The 21131-nt window shown below is 36.2% G+C and overlaps 1 protein-coding gene across 2 annotated transcripts in view; it reads right to left on the bottom strand.

Annotated features, from left to right (window-relative positions):
- Nucleotides 1–10978: 10978 nt before the first annotated feature.
- The window catches only part of LOC121879420, a 53523-nt gene continuing 43370 nt past the window's right edge, over nucleotides 10979–21131 (bottom strand). For both annotated transcript variants that reach the window (XM_042386078.1, XM_042386077.1), the window contains exons 2-3: nucleotides 14925–15083; nucleotides 10979–14448 (exon numbers count right to left, since the gene is read on the bottom strand). In XM_042386078.1, coding sequence (XP_042242012.1) covers nucleotides 14243–14448; nucleotides 14925–15083 — 365 coding nt within the window. In that variant the 3' untranslated portion in view covers nucleotides 10979–14242. The remainder of the gene's footprint in view (nucleotides 14449–14924; nucleotides 15084–21131) is intronic.

Here is a 21131-nt window from a genome sequence, read left to right as displayed (position 1 = left end):
CACCTTCTTTCTCTGCAGTAGTTCCCTGATTTTACCTTCAATGAACCAGGCATTATATCAAGCATATCTTATTACTTCACCTCTAAAGGGATTTGCAGGTACAGTAAGTCCCCACATAATGAAGTTCCATTTTAACTACCTGCACTGCAATGACAACCAGTGGCTCCTCCATTAATTCATTGTTCAAGCTTGCAACAAAGTCAGAAACTCCAGCCAGCCAGCATCTCCTGCCTCCCACAGTCAGCCAGTATCACCCACCACTTCACTTCACCCTGATTTGATGATGGGTGATGAAGATAATGATGAGTGTGATGATCCTGCTCAGTGAAAGTGTACACTGTATGGTAGCATCTATTAACCTAATCTAACCAAACCTAACCTAGCCTAACATAGATTAACCTAGTATAGCTTAGATTAACCTAACCTAACACACACACTGTGCCTGAGATAATGATGGAGAAGCATCAGAGATGTTAATAACTCAATCACAAGCAATCTTTCGTCTAGCAACGGCAAATGATATTTACGTTACATTAATTCTTTCACTGGGTGAATGACAATTTCACTGTTACAACATGAACACTGTTATTCACAAAATTCACTGAGTTAAACTGACTTAATATGGCGGACGGAGACGTACACATACCCAAGATAATGATGGAGCAGCGTCAGAGATGTGACACTACTCCTCGCGCACGAGCTTATATACGGCTAACTGGCAACTCAGGCCTGTGCGGAACACATGCCAGAAAGGCTAATCCTGCCGTGACAGAAATTACATTCAACTCAGTCGCTGTACATTTAACTATGAAAATCATTGCCATGGGTCAGGTGAATTTCTTACCTTTAATCATACGTATAATCTAATCAGAGATTGAGCTTGCCAGGAAAAAGTGGAATTACACACGTAGTTAACACTAGTTTTACAAGCTCAGCACGGTTGCGAACAAGGAACTATTCACAATGGGTACGTTAGATTTTGAAGATTATACAGGTTGACAGAATAGTTCAGGAGATTAATTACTTTCTTAAATAGATAACTGACACTAACTAAACTGCAAACATCAAATTCTCTGATGTTTGGGCATTAAAATAATCTAACTGCAGTAGCAATTGGAAATTCATGGCTATCCCCAGGGACAATATCATTGAAGTGAATTGAATTGAATTGAAACAGTTTATTTAGCCAGAAAGACACAGATACAGAGTGGATAATAATAACAATATTAACATGGCTGAGCTAGTTGAGAACCTGAGCTCTCTTTTAGGCACCTGATATATACAGTGACCCCTCGTTTAACGAACGCCTCGGTTAACGAAATTTCGGTTAACGAACTGCCTTCCATAAGGATCTTCAATTCGGTTAACGAACAAAAATTCGGTTAACGAATTTCTTACGAACCGACCTCAACATGTTTTCGCTTGCGCTTACCGGGCAACCATCTTTAGTATCAGTCCGCCAATGCATTAATCGGTTCTAGGGCTTAAATTCCTTACTATTTTAGTAAATATCAAGAAGTTTATACTATTCAATAATTTTAAAAGTTTAATATTCAATTTTTTAGTCATTTTAACGATTATTGAACATAATTGAAGGTAAAGTGACTAGTTTAATGCGCGGCATCCAGCCTCTTAACACAGCAAACAGGCGTTAGTCTCTCTCTGTTTTCACTGGAGGTAACATCTTGCTTGAGACTCTCTTCAACTAAACACTTTTTTTCTGTGTTTCCAAGCAAATTATTGGTCATTTTGAAATATATTTTACATATTGACAATATATAATGCAGTGCAGTGTTGATTTAAAGAAAATAATCTTGAATTACACCAAGAGAGCTAAAATTTTATGGGTGAAATGGCGCCATGGGGTGACTTCTCTTCCACCCCAATGCCTTCTCTTCTTCCTTCTCCTCCACCCCCATCATCATCATCATCATCATCATCATCATCATCATCATCATCCAGGAGCCTTCTACAAACACACCTCAAAGTAAGTGAACTTTTCTACCATTTTTGTTGAATTTAGGAAATTTTCGGTGAGCTGGAACCAATTACCCAAAAACCCATTGAAACAATGGTTTCGGTTAACGAACTTTTCGGTTGACGAACGACCTTCTGGAACGGATTGAGTTCGTTAACCGAGGGGTCACTGTACTGTACATTTATTTATCTCAAGGGAGTATTATGTAACATTTAGTATCATCTGGTATGCCATGTAATGTAACACCAGTAAGGTTGGGTGCAGTACGAGTGTAAGATCTGAGTAATTACCGTTGAGTAAAGAAATAAGAAAATAAGTAAAGAAGAAAGTACTGAGTCTGCAATAAGCCCAGGAGTTGAACCTGGTAGTTATAAATTAATAATATATCTTTTTCCCTTTGATTTCATTTTAATAAACTTGTTCTTAGAGTATTGTGGGTGATTTTTGGGTTAAGTGTGATTTGTAATAACCATTTCTCTGTGCAGTGATCAGTGAAGTAAGTAAAAAGAATATATGACGGAACTGAGTAAGAGTAAGAACGAAGACAAGAGAAGTAAGTAAGTTAAGGGTGGTGTAGGTGTTGGAAAACATGCGCCCTTACAATGATGTGCCCCAAACATAAATATCTTACTGAATGAGATATACTGTAAGTATTTAACTATTGCTGAATATTTTATTACAACCCCAATATTGTAGAACATGTGCACAGTAATGGCTGGTCTTCAGATACTGTATGTGGATGTCTTAAATTAATATTGTTGTAATTGCCTTAAAATTCATTATGAGTAAAGAAGCATTAAAATAATAGGTTTTTGTATTTATGGAATTTAATGGGCACAATGAGAAGAAAATTCCATGGCTGGTTTATATTTTGAGTTGAGAGCCAAATGTTAGATTGGTCTGGACGACGCCCGGTGAGGAGCCAAGGTAATACTTATGATAATTTACTGTTTTATGACCTTATTGCTGGAAATGAGTCTAGATAGAATATTATTAAATAACATGATAGCAAGGGTTTAAGGTGACTGCCAATAACTCAGAGACGAGTATTTTATATATAATTTTGGGTCACTAGTCTGTATATATTACATTGTGTATACAGTAAAGTGGAGTCAGTATTTTTTGTCCAGCTCACTTTCCTGGTGACTGTTTTAGTGTTTGTTTGACCAAAATTCAACATTGTCTTTGTTATATATGAAGCTTTAACCCTGTACTGTACTGATCTATATTATACAGTACTGTACTGTATTTCAGTTGTAGCATTAATGAGGGACAACTGTACTGTACTGTACTGTTCTATACTGATCCATATTGTACTGTACTCTTCTGTACTGTTTTGATCCATATTATACTGTACTGTACTGTTCTGTTCTGATCCATATTATACTGTTCTGTTCTGTACTGATCCATATTATACTGTACTCTTCTGTACTGATCCATATAATACTGCACTGTTCTGTTCTGATCCATATTATACTGTACTCTTCTGTACTGCACTTTGGGGTTAATATTCAGGTTCTATCTTCACACAGTCAAGGACGTAGTTTTGGAGTGTGTGGCCATATGTCTGGCCACACACTTTACATTTAGTCTTGTTCACATCTGCCTGAGGGACATACTGCCAGAGTGTGTGGCCATATGTCTGGCCACACACTACATATAGTGTTGTTCACATCTGCTTGAGGAACATACTGCCAGAGGCACCTATATCCTAACCTTAGTCTATCAGTTACATCTTATAATGTAGTGATGTTGTTACTTGCTCCATATACATGTTTCACTTGATACACCTCATCATGGTAAACTATGGATCGACTAATACTTGTTAGCACTCACCTACTTGCATTCATAAGAACATTGAACAAAGTGGCACTTTAAGCTGAGGTTTCTTTGCTCATAATTAATTTCAGATCAATAAGATCAATATTAAGGGAGATATGTAGACTTTACCCTTCAATTTATAGAAATAAATGTAGCTGTAACACCATCATTAATACTACAACTGATGTACAGCACAGTACAGATGTCCATCATTAATACTACAACTGATGTACAGTACAGTACAGATGTGTCTCATTAATGCTACAACTGATGTACAGTACAGTACAGATGTCCATCATTAATGCTACAACTGATGTACACTACAGATGTCTCTTATTAATGCTACAACTGATGTACAGTACAGTATAGCACAGTACTGAACAGTACAGTACAGATGTCCCTCATTAATGTTACGACTGATGTACAGTATAGAACAGTACAGTACAATACAGATGTCTTTCATTAATGCTACAACTGATGTACAGTATAGCACAGTATACAGGTTAGTACAGTACAGCACAGCACAGTACAAAACAGTTCAGAAGAGTACAGTTCAGTACAGTTCAGTACAGTATAGTATAGTATAGTACAGTACACTACAGTATAGTATAGTACAGTTCAGTACAATACAGTACAGCACAGCACAAAACAGTTCAGAACAGTACAGTATAGTACAGATGTCCCTCATTAATGTTACAACTGATGTACAGTACAGTACAGTACAGATGTCCGTCATTAATGTTACAACTGATGTAAATAAATGTATCTTTAACAGGGCGAGTTAAAAGTCATTTATAATAGGAGGAAGTTATTTATTTCCTTGTTTACAACGACTGATTTAACTGAGAACTATTTACGTGAATGTGTTGTGAGGTTGGTGATGTAGTCACTGGAGAGCGGCGATGTACAGTACAGTATCTGAAAAAAGAGAAAATTTTTCACTGAGACGGTATATTAATACACCCTGTTCCTGTACCCTAGTGGCAGAATGTGGACGGAGGACGACCATATGGACGGTAATAACACACTAAATATAATTTATACCTTTAGAATAATTCAAGAGGAAATATAAAGCACTAGAGTGTGAAGTAAGTACAAGTAAGAAGACGATCTGTGACGAAGAGGAGATAGTAAAATAAACTTACAGGACCTGACAGTTTCCCTTACCAAAGTGTGACACTCCTAAATATTAAATGCTTATACAATTTATCTAAATAAATGAGTGAACAATCGTTAAATTTTTATTCATTTTTAACTAGTAATTAGCAAATATAAATAAAAAGTAGATAGATGAAGCAAAATAGAAATATAGGAGAAATATAATAAAAAAATAATCAATATTACTTTAATTAAGGTAATTACTTCATTAATTACAGGAATATTCAAATAAGCTTTTAATTCAACACACTACGTTATATAATAGATACCCCTAAAACCCTCTCAATTTTCTGTGTTCAAATATAATAGTTACCCCTAAACCGTTTTCTATGATGAACTATAATAGTTACCCCTAAAACCTTCCTCTCATCAAAACCTTATTCTTCTTCTTCCTCTCATCAAAACCTTTTTATTCTTTATTCTTATTCTTCTTCTTCCTCTCATCAAAACGGAGAAGGAAAGATCGAAAGCTAGAGGGAAGGAACAAAAGTGGAGGGGTCATTTTTTTTTCGCCACCTGTCCCCAACCCTGCCCCCTGAAGCCTATGTTACTTATATCATTGTGAATGTCATCAGTTTTAACGAGTTGCATGAACTTATGTAATTACTTCATTCATTACATGAATAATCAAATAAGCTTTTAACACCATACTCTACTTTATATTTACTAATTATTTGTATTATCAGAAAGAATAAACATTCATGCATACTAATTATCTGAATGATTATTATAATTATCCCCTGTCACATTGTGATCAAATATAATGGTCACCCCTAAAACCCTCTCAATTTTCTGTGTTCAAATATAATAGTTACCCCTAAACCGTTTTCTATGATGAAAAATAATAGTTACCCCTAAAACCTTCCTCTCATCAAAACCTTATTCTTCTTCTTCCTCTCATCAAAACCTTTTTATTCTTTATTCTTTATTCTTCTTCTTCTTCTTCCTCTCATCAAAACGGAGAAGGAAAGATCGAAAGCTAGAGGGAAGGAACAAAGTTGGAGGGGTGGTTAATTTTCGCCACCTGTCCCCAACCCTGCCCCCTGAAACCTATGTTACTTATATCATTGTGAATGTCATCAGTTTTAACGAGTTGCATGATCTTATGTAATTACTTCATTCATTACATGAATAATCAAATAAGCTTTTAACACCATACTCTACTTTATATTTACTAATTATTTGTATTATCAGAAAGAATAAACATTCATGCATACTAATTATCTGAATGATTATTATAATTATCCCCTGTCACATTGTGATCAAATATAATGGTCACCCCTAAAACCCTCTCAATTTTCTGTGTTCAAATATAATAGTTACCCCTAAACCGTTTTCTATGATGAAAAATAATAGTTACCCCTAAAACCTTCCTCTCATCAAAACCTTATTCTTCTTCTTCCTCTCATCAAAACCTTTTTATTCTTTATTCTTCTTCTTCTTCTTCCTCTCATCAAAACGGAGAAGGAAAGATCGAAAGCTAGAGGGAAGGAACAAAGTTGGAGGGGTGGTTAATTTTCGCCACCTGTCCCCAACCCTGCCCCCTGAAACCTATGTTACTTATATCATTGTGAATGTCATCAGTTTTAACGAGTTGCATGATCTTATGTAATTACTTCATTCATTACATGAATAATCAAATAAGCTTTTAACACCATACTCTACTTTATATTTACTAATTATTTGTATTATCAGAAAGAATAAACATTCATGCATACTAATTATCTGAATGATTATTATAATTATCCCCTGTCACATTGTGATCAAATATAATGGTCACCCCTAAAACCCTCTCAATTTTCTGTGTTCAAATATAATAGTTACCCCTAAACCGTTTTCTATGATGAAAAATAATAGTTACCCCTAAAACCTTCCTCTCATCAAAACCTTATTCTTCTTCTTCCTCTCATCAAAACCTTTTTATTCTTTATTCTTTATTCTTCTTCTTCTTCTTCCTCTCATCAAAACGGAGAAGGAAAGATCGAAAGCTAGAGGGAAGGAACAAAGTTGGAGGGGTGGTTAATTTTCGCCACCTGTCCCCAACCCTGCCCCCTGAAACCTATGTTACTTATATCATTGTGAATGTCATCAGTTTTAACGAGTTGCATGATCTTATGTAATTACTTCATTCATTACATGAATAATCAAATAAGCTTTTAACACCATACTCTACTTTATATTTACTAATTATTTGTATTATCAGAAAGAATAAACATTCATGCATACTAATTATCTGAATGATTATTATAATTATCCCCTGTCACATTGTGATCAAATATAATGGTCACCCCTAAAACCCTCTCAATTTTCTGTGTTCAAATATAATAGTTACCCCTAAACCGTTTTCTATGATGAAAAATAATAGTTACCCCTAAAACCTTCCTCTCATCAAAACCTTATTCTTCTTCTTCCTCTCATCAAAACCTTTTTATTCTTTATTCTTTATTCTTCTTCTTCTTCTTCCTCTCATCAAAACGGAGAAGGAAAGATCGAAAGCTAGAGGGAAGGAACAAAGTTGGAGGGGTGGTTAATTTTCGCCACCTGTCCCCAACCCTGCCCCCTGAAACCTATGTTACTTATATCATTGTGAATGTCATCAGTTTTAACGAGTTGCATGATCTTATGTAATTACTTCATTCATTACATGAATAATCAAATAAGCTTTTAACACCATACTCTACTTTATATTTACTAATTATTTGTATTATCAGAAAGAATAAACATTCATGCATACTAATTATCTGAATGATTATTATAATTATCCCCTGTCACATTGTGATCAAATATAATGGTCACCCCTAAAACCCTCTCAATTTTCTGTGTTCAAATATAATAGTTACCCCTAAACCGTTTTCTATGATGATGAAAAATAATAGTTACCCCTAAAACCTTCCTCTCATCAAAACCTTATTCTTCTTCTTCCTCTCATCAAAACCTTTTTATTCTTTATTCTTATTCTTCTTCTTCCTCTCATCAAAACGGAGAAGGAAAGATCGAAAGCTAGAGGGAAGGAACAAAGTTGGAGGGGTGGTTAATTTTCGCCACCTGTCCCCAACCCTGCCCCCTGAAACCTATGTTACTTATATCATTGTGAATGTCATCAGTTTTAACGAGTTGCATGATCTTATGTAATTACTTCATTCATTACATGAATAATCAAATAAGCTTTTAACACCATACTCTACTTTATATTTACTAATTATTTGTATTATCAGAAAGAATAAACATTCATGCATACTAATTATCTGAATGATTATTATAATTATCCCCTGTCACATTGTGATCAAATATAATGGTCACCCCTAAAACCCTCTCAATTTTCTGTGTTCAAATATAATAGTTACCCCTAAACCGTTTTCTATGATGAAAAATAATAGTTACCCCTAAAACCTTCCTCTCATCAAAACCTTATTCTTCTTCTTCCTCTCATCAAAACCTTTTTATTCTTTATTCTTCTTCTTCTTCTTCCTCTCATCAAAACGGAGAAGGAAAGATCGAAAGCTAGAGGGAAGGAACAAAGTTGGAGGGGTGGTTAATTTTCGCCACCTGTCCCCAACCCTGCCCCCTGAAACCTATGTTACTTATATCATTGTGAATGTCATCAGTTTTAACGAGTTGCATGATCTTATGTAATTACTTCATTCATTACATGAATAATCAAATAAGCTTTTAACACCATACTCTACTTTATATTTACTAATTATTTGTATTATCAGAAAGAATAAACATTCATGCATACTAATTATCTGAATGATTATTATAATTATCCCCTGTCACATTGTGATCAAATATAATGGTCACCCCTAAAACCCTCTCAATTTTCTGTGTTCAAATATAATAGTTACCCCCATCCGTCTTCTGTGATGAAATATAATACTAAACGTCTTTCCAAGTTTCCTAGGGCGCCAGAGCCCATGGGAGGGTCCCTGGAGGCACTAACGCCCCTGAGAGGGTCGCTGGGGGCGCTACCGTCAATGGGAGGGCCCCTATGGGCGATGCCACCGCTGGGAAGGATCTTGGTGGCGCCGCCTCCTTTGAGAAGGCCCCGGGGTGTGCCACCGCCACTAGGAGGGCTCCTAGAGGTGCCGTCGTCCCTGGGAGGGTCCCTGGGGCCCAGTCGTTCCAGGGAGTGTCCCGGCAGTCTCACCCTACCTGGGAAGTGCTTGGAGGCGACCCCACCCAGGTGAGGGTGCCCCGCCGTCCCATGGAGTGAACCGTCTTGCCCGCTATGTCCAATGATATGCAGTACTGTATATGAATGTGGCTGGAGTTTATAGGCCCACAAAGTGAGCAACCATTTGAAGACATGTCGGACATCTTCCTGTTATAATAGTTCCAATGTTCTCACACGCTCAGTTTAACTTAACTAGTTTACTTATAATACAGTATCTGTTATGACCGAAATTGAGGATTATTTTCTAATCACCTTAAATTACTACATGAAAACTCAAATTTCAGATAAAAGATACATACGAATATTCTACTGAACATAAATATCATATGTACAGTATTTTTTATATATTTTTTACGGGCAATAGCCCACCCGGGCACAGGTCATTTTATAATGACTCACATCAAAGCCTGGGGGGCGAATATATCATAATAAAATAACATTAATAATAACAATAACAATAAAATTAATAAAAATCATATGGAGCTTTTGAATAGTCTGTTGGTTTTATAATTCCTGGAAATAACTGATGATATGCAGCAGGAGCAGTATATCATTAACAGTGAAGAAAAATACATATTATATAATTATGTAGACTCTTTCATTATCCTTTGCAAACCATGAACAAAATTATGCTTTCCTTAATTATGTTCGTGGTAGAGCAGTGAGCATGAGATGCCAGTGGATAAGAAGACATTTGTTATATTTGAACAGCTGTACAATTACAAGTGTTCAGGTCTTTATTAATGTAAACTTTACTGTTACTCAACGACTATTACAAACAAGTCGATTTAGAATACTAATGTTTTGCATGACATGCCCTATAACTGCTAGATGCTGCGCACTGCTCACAAGTGATACGTACTGTTGCATAACTTTATACGAGTATACTAGAAATGGTTCCTAGCAAATTACAGTAACGATAATCATTTATTCATGATATTACCACACTGATCAAGATACATGTATTTAAATTACCAAGATGACGTGGGCAAGTGCATAGTGCTCTTTGAAGGTACAGATTTTGTATATTTCAAATTTAGTTCTGTTCAAATCATTCTTTATTCTTGCCAGAACCACTGCAGTGTTTTAAAATCAGTGTCACTCTCTTTCAGTTTAATAGATTTTACTCTTACTCTAACCTTCAAAAACTGGATCAAATTCATTATTACATCAGCCATTTTTGGGGTTTATTAAATAGAGATACGATACAGTAAATATGGTTTTATAGTTTTACAATTAAAATAATATTAATTACTATACAAGACTGTGCTCTGGAACTCAATAAATATTTTGAACAATTACCAACAAAGTACTACTATTGTTTCATTGGTCCCAAATTCATTAAACCAAATTATCAGTTTTATTGCAATCACTCTGTGCATTGGAAGATAGATACTCGCATAAACACGTGTAATTTTGAACAGATAGTGAAGTCATAAAAGAAGATTTCACAATGTCAATTATCAGATTCAAGAACATCAGCAGTGGTCTCTGCAAAACGAGAATAAAGACAAACCTATCGCTTTAGGAGTATGAAGCAGTCCATTGAAAATTTGTTAAAGAAAATGTTGATAAGATCAGCTCCGGCATAATTTTAATTTTATATATAATAAAAGACTGCTCTTGTTCAGTTGTTCAGGTCGACAGAAGTACCATACAGTACAGACAGTATGTGCACCTCTCAGACAGCAGTAACAATGTTGCTAAATCAGACCCAGATAACTATGTGATTGATTGGCAAATGAAACACTGAACACTTATACATGGCACACTAATATCTTTATTATTCAGTATCTCACTAATAGGATCCTGCTATATTTGTGTATGTGTATATATATATATATATATATATATATATATATATATATATATATATATATATATATATATATATATATATATATATATATATATATATATATATATATATATATATATATATATATAAATAAAGAGGCAAATATGTGCTATGTGACTGGAAAAATCAAGGTTCTATTTAACAGGGTCTTGGATAATGGAAGTACCTGTACTGTACTGAATTGATATCCAAGATATCTAAAACATTAAATCATAAAGATTGTGTCTATTAACAGTGTGTGTCTGGATAGTTCGAGAGTGGTTTTAAGTTTGGTCAATGAGATATGAAAGGTAGCAAAATGTTAATAAATATGACATTTATTTGTGTTAAAACGAAATGAGAGGCCACATGACGCTGTTGCCACTTATCTTTTACAAAGTGATGCTACCTGTTGAATTTAACATGTTAAAAAAGCAGATATCTAATACTGTATTATAATAAATTTTTATAGCTTTGATTTTCATACTATGTCTTTGTTAAATTCATGCAGGAAATTAATTATGCATGGCTTTGAAAGGGAACATGCTATACTATAAACCAAAAACACAATTTAAGCCTCTGGAATGTAATGCTTACAATCTTTATTGTTTATTTTCTTACATATTATGAGTGTTTCATGATTGAAAAGGGTATAGAAATAAACTAGATACAAAAATTATTTGTTGTTAGTGATATATGCAACGTTTAAAACTAAAATTTCACATTTTCATAACTGAAAGATTTTGTTTAATACAGTATGTATAATTACAGATCTATGTACATTTTCTCAAGTTTAATCTTCTTGGTCAGTCACTATAATATATTACTTGGTAATGAATTTTCATGATATTCTCAAAATATACACATTTCCTTAAGTTGCTGACCTAACACACACACACACACAAACTATATATATATATATATATATATATATATATATATATATATATATATATATATATATATATATATATATATATATATATATATATATATATATATATATATATATATATATATATATAGTATACTGCATTGAGATTTTGGTCAATAACAGAGCTCATTGTCAGCTGTTTCTCATAGACATTACTACATAACATAAATTCTAGATAAAATAAATGTTGCACCCTGCTTAATGTACCCCACAGTCATGCTAGAGTGTGTATGGCAGCACATGAACTCTCCTCACATCAACACTTATGCACCAATCATGTAATCTTCTCTGATGGTGCTGGCAAAACTGATTGATGTTCTTGCATATTTGTTATGTGCTGGTAATAAAACTATGACCACATGGAAGTGAGCATGTATCAGTAGTGCTGTACAGTGTTACCAACAAAATACCCTATGTACACGGTGTACTGTAGTCTGCTACTTCTCAATCGTTACTGTTATGGATGATACAAAAACACTGGTTCAACCTCGTCAAGTGAAGAATTCAATACAGAATGTGGCTAGGGTTGAAGTGTATACATTAGGCATTGTTGGGTAGTATGAACTATATGTAAGTGAAAAAGTTACCAAATTTATTTGAAGTGTTAAGTGATTATTAAGTACTATATATTAATGACATACATTTCACTTTCAAGTGATAATTTTCATGATAATTACGGCAATCAACCACAATTCCAAATCTTCTGTCCAGTGTGAAAACAATAAAACACACTCAAATAGTACATATAGTGAAAATGAAGTGGAAATCTTCATCAACCTTTCCCAGGGTAAAGGCGGATGTATCAGTGTTGGCCACTTGCAATGTCAATGCAGGTTACATTAGATGGGTGTTTAATAGTTTGTTGTGAAATGGTAATTCACATTGCAGCATCTACTTATAAAGGAATTTTTCAATTGTGGAGTATTACAATGTAAAGTCTGACATCTATTTCTCATTGGTGTATGCTGTAGAAATTACCTAAGTATGCAAGCATTACTTGCTATGAAGAAACTAAATGTATCTTACTCTGTTTCACCAAAATGAAGAGTGAAGGAGTAAGGCATTAGTCAAAACCTGTCAGATCACACCAAAACTTCTGCTACCAAAATGAAGGTCTCCATATGGCCCTAACTCAACTTAGAGCATTAAGGAGTAACAAAGTGTTCATACCATCATCTCCCGAAAGATTTGTTCATTGGACAAAATCTATGGTGCCATTTGCAGAGGATCTAAGTATGCACTCAGATCCTCAATCTCATGTGGTGTTCAAGACCACAGTCACTTACAACAACTTCTGTAGATGGCGCCCACATCGTACAGACTCAGTCTCTACATTACTAAGCACAATTTGAACTTGCTTTTTACAAGGCATACTTTTCCACTTAAAAGCAGAAGGAGTGAGAGCATCAAAACTGCTTATCTATGTACACATTATGCTACAGTTGTGAATATTACCATCATTTGCACTAAAAACCTCAGTGAGTATGCAACATTCTGAGTGCTGACTCAGAACCCAAGCAAACACCTATTTCGTTGAGTCAGAAGAAGGTAACTGGAATTCTATCATAATTAAAATATGTTTGTTATTTATAAATTGAGAAAAACAAGAAAACCAGGTCTGGAATACAATTACCTTCCACTGATTCAAATTTTATAAAGAACAACACTCTGGAGAAGCAGGTCTAAACTGTGAAATTACTGTACTGTACTGTACTGTACTGTACTTGCATATTATACCATGAAGGTACATCATGAAAGAATTTGTGTTGACAGTACTGATGTTTAACTTGTGTGGATTTCTGCAGTTCAGACTCATATCTCATGTAGTGTTGGGGAACAAACAATAAAGACACAAAGGGCTTAGAATCTGTTTAACAGGTGCAAAAGGCAGTGTGGAACTCTACAGCAAACTTGCTTCATCCACTGTCTGTATAAGGCAGAGGCTCAACATAAATCACCTTCATTCATGTTTGTTCACATTCTTATTACATTACTTGCTTTTGGCATCTATTTTGATCTCATTTGCATAATGATAACCTACATAACCATGATGCATCATAGATGTCGTAAAATAGTACCCTGTGAGAAGTTGGTAGTAGTTGTTGCTGAACAGTGTCTTCCCAGCGAACCCTGGTTTATCAAAGTTTATTCTAATTCAATTATATCTATAACATTATGAATAATTTCAGTGAAATTAATTTATCGGTTTTTACATCAATTCTAAATACAAAATACTTTAGTTTGTCATATATTTCAACTATAAGTAGATGATACTATACTGATTACTGCTTCACAGAGCATCTTTGGTACTGTTGGAAGATCGACCACCTTCTACCATATCTAGAAAATTTTGGTCAGCACCAAGAGTACTGCAGCTAATCCCATAGAAACCAAGACGGAGTTCCCCGAATTGCAATTGTTCTCTTCACAGTGACAGTAGGTTATCATGATGTCCTTGGTACCAGTCCTAGTATAACAGCCGCCTGCATGAACCTTCTTCTCCTGAAGCCAGCCACACCCTCGCACAGTTCGCACTTCTTCTTGAACTGTGGGAGATGAGTCATGTCTTATTTCTGATAGCTGAACAATACAGTGTATAAAATAAAATGAAATCTAGTACACTGGCTAATATTTCACTTTAACATTTGTAATGATGTGATGTGACAGAAGGAACAGTGATGTCACATGACATATGATATGATGTGATGTGAATGTACGTTGTGTCACGAGAAGTGTCATCATTTAATATGTGCATCAAGTGGTATAACATGGTACACTATGTGGGCTGCCAGTGAAAGTTTTAGATTTTATAAACAGAAAAATTGATCCTGAAATCCCCTTCATGATTGAGCCTATAATGTGGTCACTCAAGTAATGAATCAACTTTTTGAGATTAGGATCCAGAAAATATACAAGTATTATAGATGCACTGGAAAAATAAATGCATGGTACAGTACAACAGGTGACATGATAAATGATAGTGTAATATAAAATAAGGATAACCAGATGAAATGTGACTCACTTCTCTGAATGATCTTCCTGCAGTAGATAGGAGTAGTGTTCAGGTGGCTTATCTCGAGTTGGTTACAGTCGACAGTGTCCAACGTGCTGGAATCGAAGTGGGTCTCTCCACACCGAGGGTCAAATGCACTGTTGCACTCCCAGCACCGGAGGCCCCATCCTACAATACAACAATATTATTTATTGTCAACAAAACTTCTATTTTATCATTGATATACAGAAACAAGTCTGGTTTACATCTTTTTAGTTCTTTATAAACTTTATGGCTTATATACTGTAAGACAAAAGATATATTGACAGCTCTCCAGTAATGGGAAAAGTTAACTTAAGATACTCCAGGAACATATTAATTCAATTATGATTACCGATTGTGACACTCTTAACAAATTATTGTCTTCAATGCAGCCTAGTGTTCATGGAAGCACACCACCTCCTCCGGTAACAGCAGATGGAACTTCTAATGGATTACATACTGTTATGCCGAGGCATAATTTCGGATTATAATTTTGTAAACTAGGTGTTTTGATTGTTTTCTGTCCCATGCGGCAGTTATTTTGGCAAATTTGGAGAAATTTTGGTGTATATGTTCCTATTTCTTCTTCTCAAAATCGGTTATTTTGCAAAATTCTCGGCATGCATGCTGGTAATTTTGCAAAATAACCGATTTCACAAAAAACGTAACATACTGTATAATATTGATGTATTAATTATGTAAGAATATTCTAGAGTGTATTGCATAAGGTTTACTTTTTATTGTAAGCCTCGATCAGAGTAGAAAGCTCCAGAATCGTCCGGGCGTCTCTGGGTGGTGCTAAGATGTTCGAGGGGCATCTGATGAGGTATAAAAGCACCCGCGAGCAGGCTAGGAGTCTCGAAATGATGACACACCGGGTAAGGATACGTTCCCATGAAGGGGGCGTGACTGACGAAAGAAAAGCAGAACTAGCAAGACTCCTCAGTGCAACCCTACTCATCAAAATATCTAACCTCATCACGACCAAGGACTCCTTCATCGCCCTGTGCCAGACCGAGAATGGTGTAGACTTACTCCTATCGAGCGAGAGCACAAGAAAACTCAAGTCTGCAAAATCTGAAGTTGCAGTCCCCCCACAACTCCGAGCAAGGAAGTCAATTGTAGTCAAACGACTAGATAAAGCGATCACCGAGGAAGCAAGTGAACAGCAATTGGTATCTGACATAGAACACAGAAACCAATGGGCCAAGGTGGAGGAAGTGGTCAAGCTGCCCAGACTGCCATCCATGCTCAAAATAAGATTCACAGAAATAGCCATGGCCCAAAGAGCAATCCAGGAGGGACTTTGTCTCTCCTACTGCCAGGTGGAGCAGGAGGAATTCTTCCCCCTTACTCCATGTTGGAACTGCTACCAATACTCACATACGGCTACAGACTTCCCTAACAAGGACATCAAGCACTGCTCAGAATGCAGGAATGTATGGTTTGGTGGCAATTTTTCAGGTTCCTCTGTACCTTTGACGAACAGCTTGTAATGAATATCATTAATCTTTGTGTCATTTTCTTTCAAGGAGTAGGGCCTGCAGACGAACTCTTCTACGTTTTGCTGTGTCGTTTCATTGAGAGCACCAAGCCCGAGGTCATTTAGCAAAGTGCAGTGCTGCTTTAAATATTTTCCAGGCTGCCGTTTTTCCAATAACCACATAACTCACTAACTGTGTCACATCCAGTTAGTGCATAAAAACCTGGAAGATTATTGCGGAGAACAGGGTCAATGTCTTCGTTGTGTACAGCAACTTAGCTTCGTCGTTTCGATGTGTCAGTCCGAAACCAAACCTCTGTGTTCACTGGGCTCGTGAAGTGTAGTAACAGAACAAAGACATCAGTGTCTCTTGAGTTGACGACTATTCGTTAATATCCTCACTAACTAATGGTTTGGCATGGTGGATTATTCGTATGTCGGCAGCAGTCCTTTTAAGGAATCTCCCAGATGCTACAATTTCATAATTCTGCAAGGTTGATTTTACTTGAGTAATGAGCTCCACGTTCAAGAAATTTTCCAAGTCTTGTTTGTTTTCTGGGAGATCAATGAACTGTTACTAATTTACTGGTAAGGGTACATCCTTCTTTTCAATCTTTTGCCGGATTGGTCTGTTTTTCCCCAACCCGTGAATGTGCGTTGAATCTTTGATACTTTTTTCTTCACAGCGATCAAAGACCACATCAACTAGAGAACATGTATAGCTGAAGTGACTGAACACAGATGTTGTGAACATATTTGCCAGATCTCCAAAACTTTTGACATTTGTTCATTTTCCAATCGCTTGAACAAGATCTTGTCCATCAGTGATGACACATGTTTTGAGATTTGTGAGTGTAAATTGTTTTTCAACAATTGTAGCAGACAAGAATTTCTCCAAGGACTGCTTTATTTGTCAGTCGTAATAGTCTTGGTGTGTTAGCAAGAGAAAGAGACATTGGTGACAGTTCATGACAGGATTTGAGGTCAACATGACGACCAGCATCTTTTAAAATTAGTAAACGTTGAAAGAGTTCTGTCTGCTTTCACGCCTTTTTCTTTCAGTGCTGGATCTTTGTTTTGCACATGGTTAATGGAAATTGAAATATTTTAGTGACATTAAAAAACTATTACATCAAAAGGACAGGGCAGTATACTGCTCCCACCCGCATCTTTGCCATCACCTTCTGGGGCTTAAGGACAGTTATAAATGTTAATACAATACAGGAATTATCTTTACAGCAGAAAATAGTTAACTTTGACATGAACACTGAATTACATTAAAAGAAGAGATCATGTAATCTTGCCAAAGTTAACGGTCTTAACCCTGGAGTAAAATTTTTATACAAGAATTATTTTAACCTTGTTTCTCTAAAGTAGTGATCTCGCTGTCCTGTATGGTGGGATTTGTTCACATCCTAATACATAATGTTGTAGTGTATGGGCATCCCTCAGACGACACAGTTGACCCGCCCCTCCAGTAATATTTGTAGCCCAGTCTTAGTCTCATTATAACAGTGTCAACAGATGGTAAGTTAGTCCCGTAAGTTACATTGGTGTTTTATAAGACATACAAATAGTGCTGACAACTCTCGCTACACATGACAATCACTTCTCTTCTTGCTTTTTCCCATTCCTCTCTTTTTCTTTTAATTTCCCTCTTTATCGTTCTAATACTTACATTGCTAACAGTATCTTTATACGTCTTTTCTGCAGCGTTTTTGGTAAATTTGTCAGCCATTTCATTTAAATGAATCTCCACATGTGATGGAATCCATACAAACTGCACAGTACATTCCATTTCTTGCATTATTATGATCAGTCGTTACAGATATTAATATGAAAGTTACATGGATTTTTACTATGGAAAGCTTCCAATGCGCCTTCACTATCAACAAAAATATATAGTTCAGCCAGCGTGGATGAGGTGTTATCACTAATTCTTTTACAAACTGTTTCATCTGCATAACATTCATTGATAAAATATTCCCTTATAAAAACACCACATCCCGCTTGACCGTTACTTATTTATTTTCTCTAAAAAGACATTTCGTAAATAACTGGAATGCCAATCATCTTTTTCCCCTCAAGCTATAAAATATCTACTATAATGCATCCTTCCTGCCATGGTCTAAACCTTAAATAAGTTTGTAATGAAGTGCAATATTTATCTACTCCATCATAATATTATACAATAGCCTTGCATACTTGGATACAATGCCAAGATCTGTTCTTTCATTTAAGCTCATTATTGTACGGGACAACCTATTGTCTCCTCCTTTCCTAATGGTCCTAAGAGTAGCGGCTACAGCAAGTTCCTTCTATACTTGGTAGACCTAACTCCAATCTCATTATTTCAATTCTGGTGTTCCGTTAACAACCTAAAATAATTCTCATGGCCTCGTTGTGTATCACTTCAATCTTTTGAATAACTTTCTTACTGTACATTATAAGGATGGGAGCTACATAGTCAATAACTGAACGTATAGTACTGATATAAACCAACCTTAAAATAGGAATACCTGCGCCATTTCCCTTCCATGCCCAAGCTCTTAAAGGTCTTAAACGTCTTTTACATGCATTCTCCAGGTATTGCATCTCACGTACTTTACTGGTGGACTTATACCCAATGTACAGGTTGGATGCTCATATGAGCAATAGGGGTTGGGTGTAAACGGGACTGCCCAGTATGGGCCAATAGGCCCGCTGCAGTTTCCTCCATTCTTATGTTCTTATGTTCTTATGTTCTTAATATGACACACCGGACCAAGAATTCTGAAAATATTCATTTACGCGGGTGATTCCTGTTAATTTCTCTGTATTAACTATGTAATATAAAAAAATACATCATACTGGTTATACAATGCATCACACAACCAGGAATACCAACGTTACCAAATTAACATGGCCTCAGTCAGTGATCGTTGCAGAGGCCATCAGACCAAGGGGTGAAGAATATTTTTTGCTGACTGTACATCCCAAGGTATTTGTAAACAAAGTTTTTTCTAGCCTTAATCCATTCAAAAATAAATCCCCTTGTTCATAATTTCAGACCTGATATTTAGTTTTTTCATTGTTAATTACAAGGCCCATTCTAAACAAAGTGTACTCGATGCATCTAAAGCCTCTTGCATGTTTCTCACACCTTTACACTGTATAAGTATATCATCAGCATATATTATAACCTGTGTGTCTCCAGGAAATTCGTAGCGAGTCAATATGTTAAAAAGAGTTGGACTAAGTACACCTCCCTGTGGGGTCCCCAACTCTTTCTTCTGAGGACCAACCCTGAAACCATACTCTAGCCATTCTGTTACTCAAGTAATCCACGATCCATTTCAGCAACTTCTCAGAAACCCCTAAATTAATTAATTCCTCAAGTATGACGTCTTTATTTGCCCCATCAAAGGCCCCTTTTAAGTCAACAAAAGTTCTGCATGTAGCCTTGGAGTTATTCAAACACTTTACAACACAGTCTGTAGTATTTCTCCCTTTCATAAATCCATATAAATTGGGAGCCAAGAGATTTTCCACTTTATACAACAACCTGTTTACTACTATTCTTTCCATCGTTTTACTAAAAAAAAGGTCAAAGATATGGGACGAAAATCTCCATTGTTCCTTGGTATTGGTACAATTACTGCTTTCTTGCACAAGTCTAGAGGGGTCCTTCTATACTACCAGCCAGACAGTTAAGGACATGTTATTCCATCATCACCAGGTGCCGTAGACTTTCCCTTTTTAATCGCATATAATACCTCCCCTCGTTAAAGGAATACATGTATCACCCTCCAGTGTACACTGACTTTGCACTAACTCACCCCTAAGTCTACTCTTACTTTGTAATGAGGCCTGCACACTCGGAGGTAATTCGGAAAAATTGGCCGTCCCAGCCCATTTCCTAATAAGTTGCCTAGCCCTGCCCTGTGGGTCAGCATAGCTGTTGCCCTTGCTTCCAACACCCCGCACTTTACTCACTACCTTCCATATGTCACCCAAGCTGTTGCCTTTAGCGATTCTCCCTAAGAACTCTGTCCAGTATTTATTCCTCGCCTCTTCCTTGATTTCACTACACATTTTTGCAACCGTCACCGCAACCACATGCAACCATCACCACAACCACATGCAACCATCACCACAACCACACGCAACCGTCACCACAACGACACGCAACCGTCACCACAACCACATGCAATCATCACCACAACCACATGCAATCATCACCACAACCACATGCAATCATCACCACAACCACATGCATTCATCACCACACTCTTCTGTCACCACCATAACAACCGTGGCATCACCTCCACAGCCCACGTTGACGGGTGTGGCTGCGACTTTCATCACGTCTGTACAGTTGACCTGAGAGCTTTTCCCCATAGATGTCGTGCATGTTTTAATGGTGGTGCAGCCCCCACAAGTCTGGGCACCTCTCTCTTGTCAACCTGATGATAAAACTCTTCTCTAAATATCCCCTAAATCTTCCCCTTTCCTTTCTTACGGATTTTTGGTCGAGTTTATTTAGTCTAAAACATAACTTCATGACCTGACTGACGTAGCTTCTCGAACGTGAGGGATGTTTCCCGAGATGTGCCCTAACGCAGCCAAAATAATTTATTGGCCATCCTTATTTTCTTTGAACTTGCAGCCAAGGGCCTACTTTATAGCTTATTCTCACTCCTGTGTTATATATATATATATATATATATATA

Source organism: Homarus americanus, unplaced genomic scaffold (assembly GCF_018991925.1).
Source record: "Homarus americanus isolate GMGI-L3 unplaced genomic scaffold, GMGI_Hamer_2.0 scaffold30768, whole genome shotgun sequence".
In the NCBI taxonomy this organism is placed as follows: Eukaryota; Metazoa; Arthropoda; class Malacostraca; order Decapoda; family Nephropidae; genus Homarus; species Homarus americanus.
Note: the sequence above shows the minus strand (reverse complement) of the source record. Positions and strands in the feature narration are given on the sequence as shown.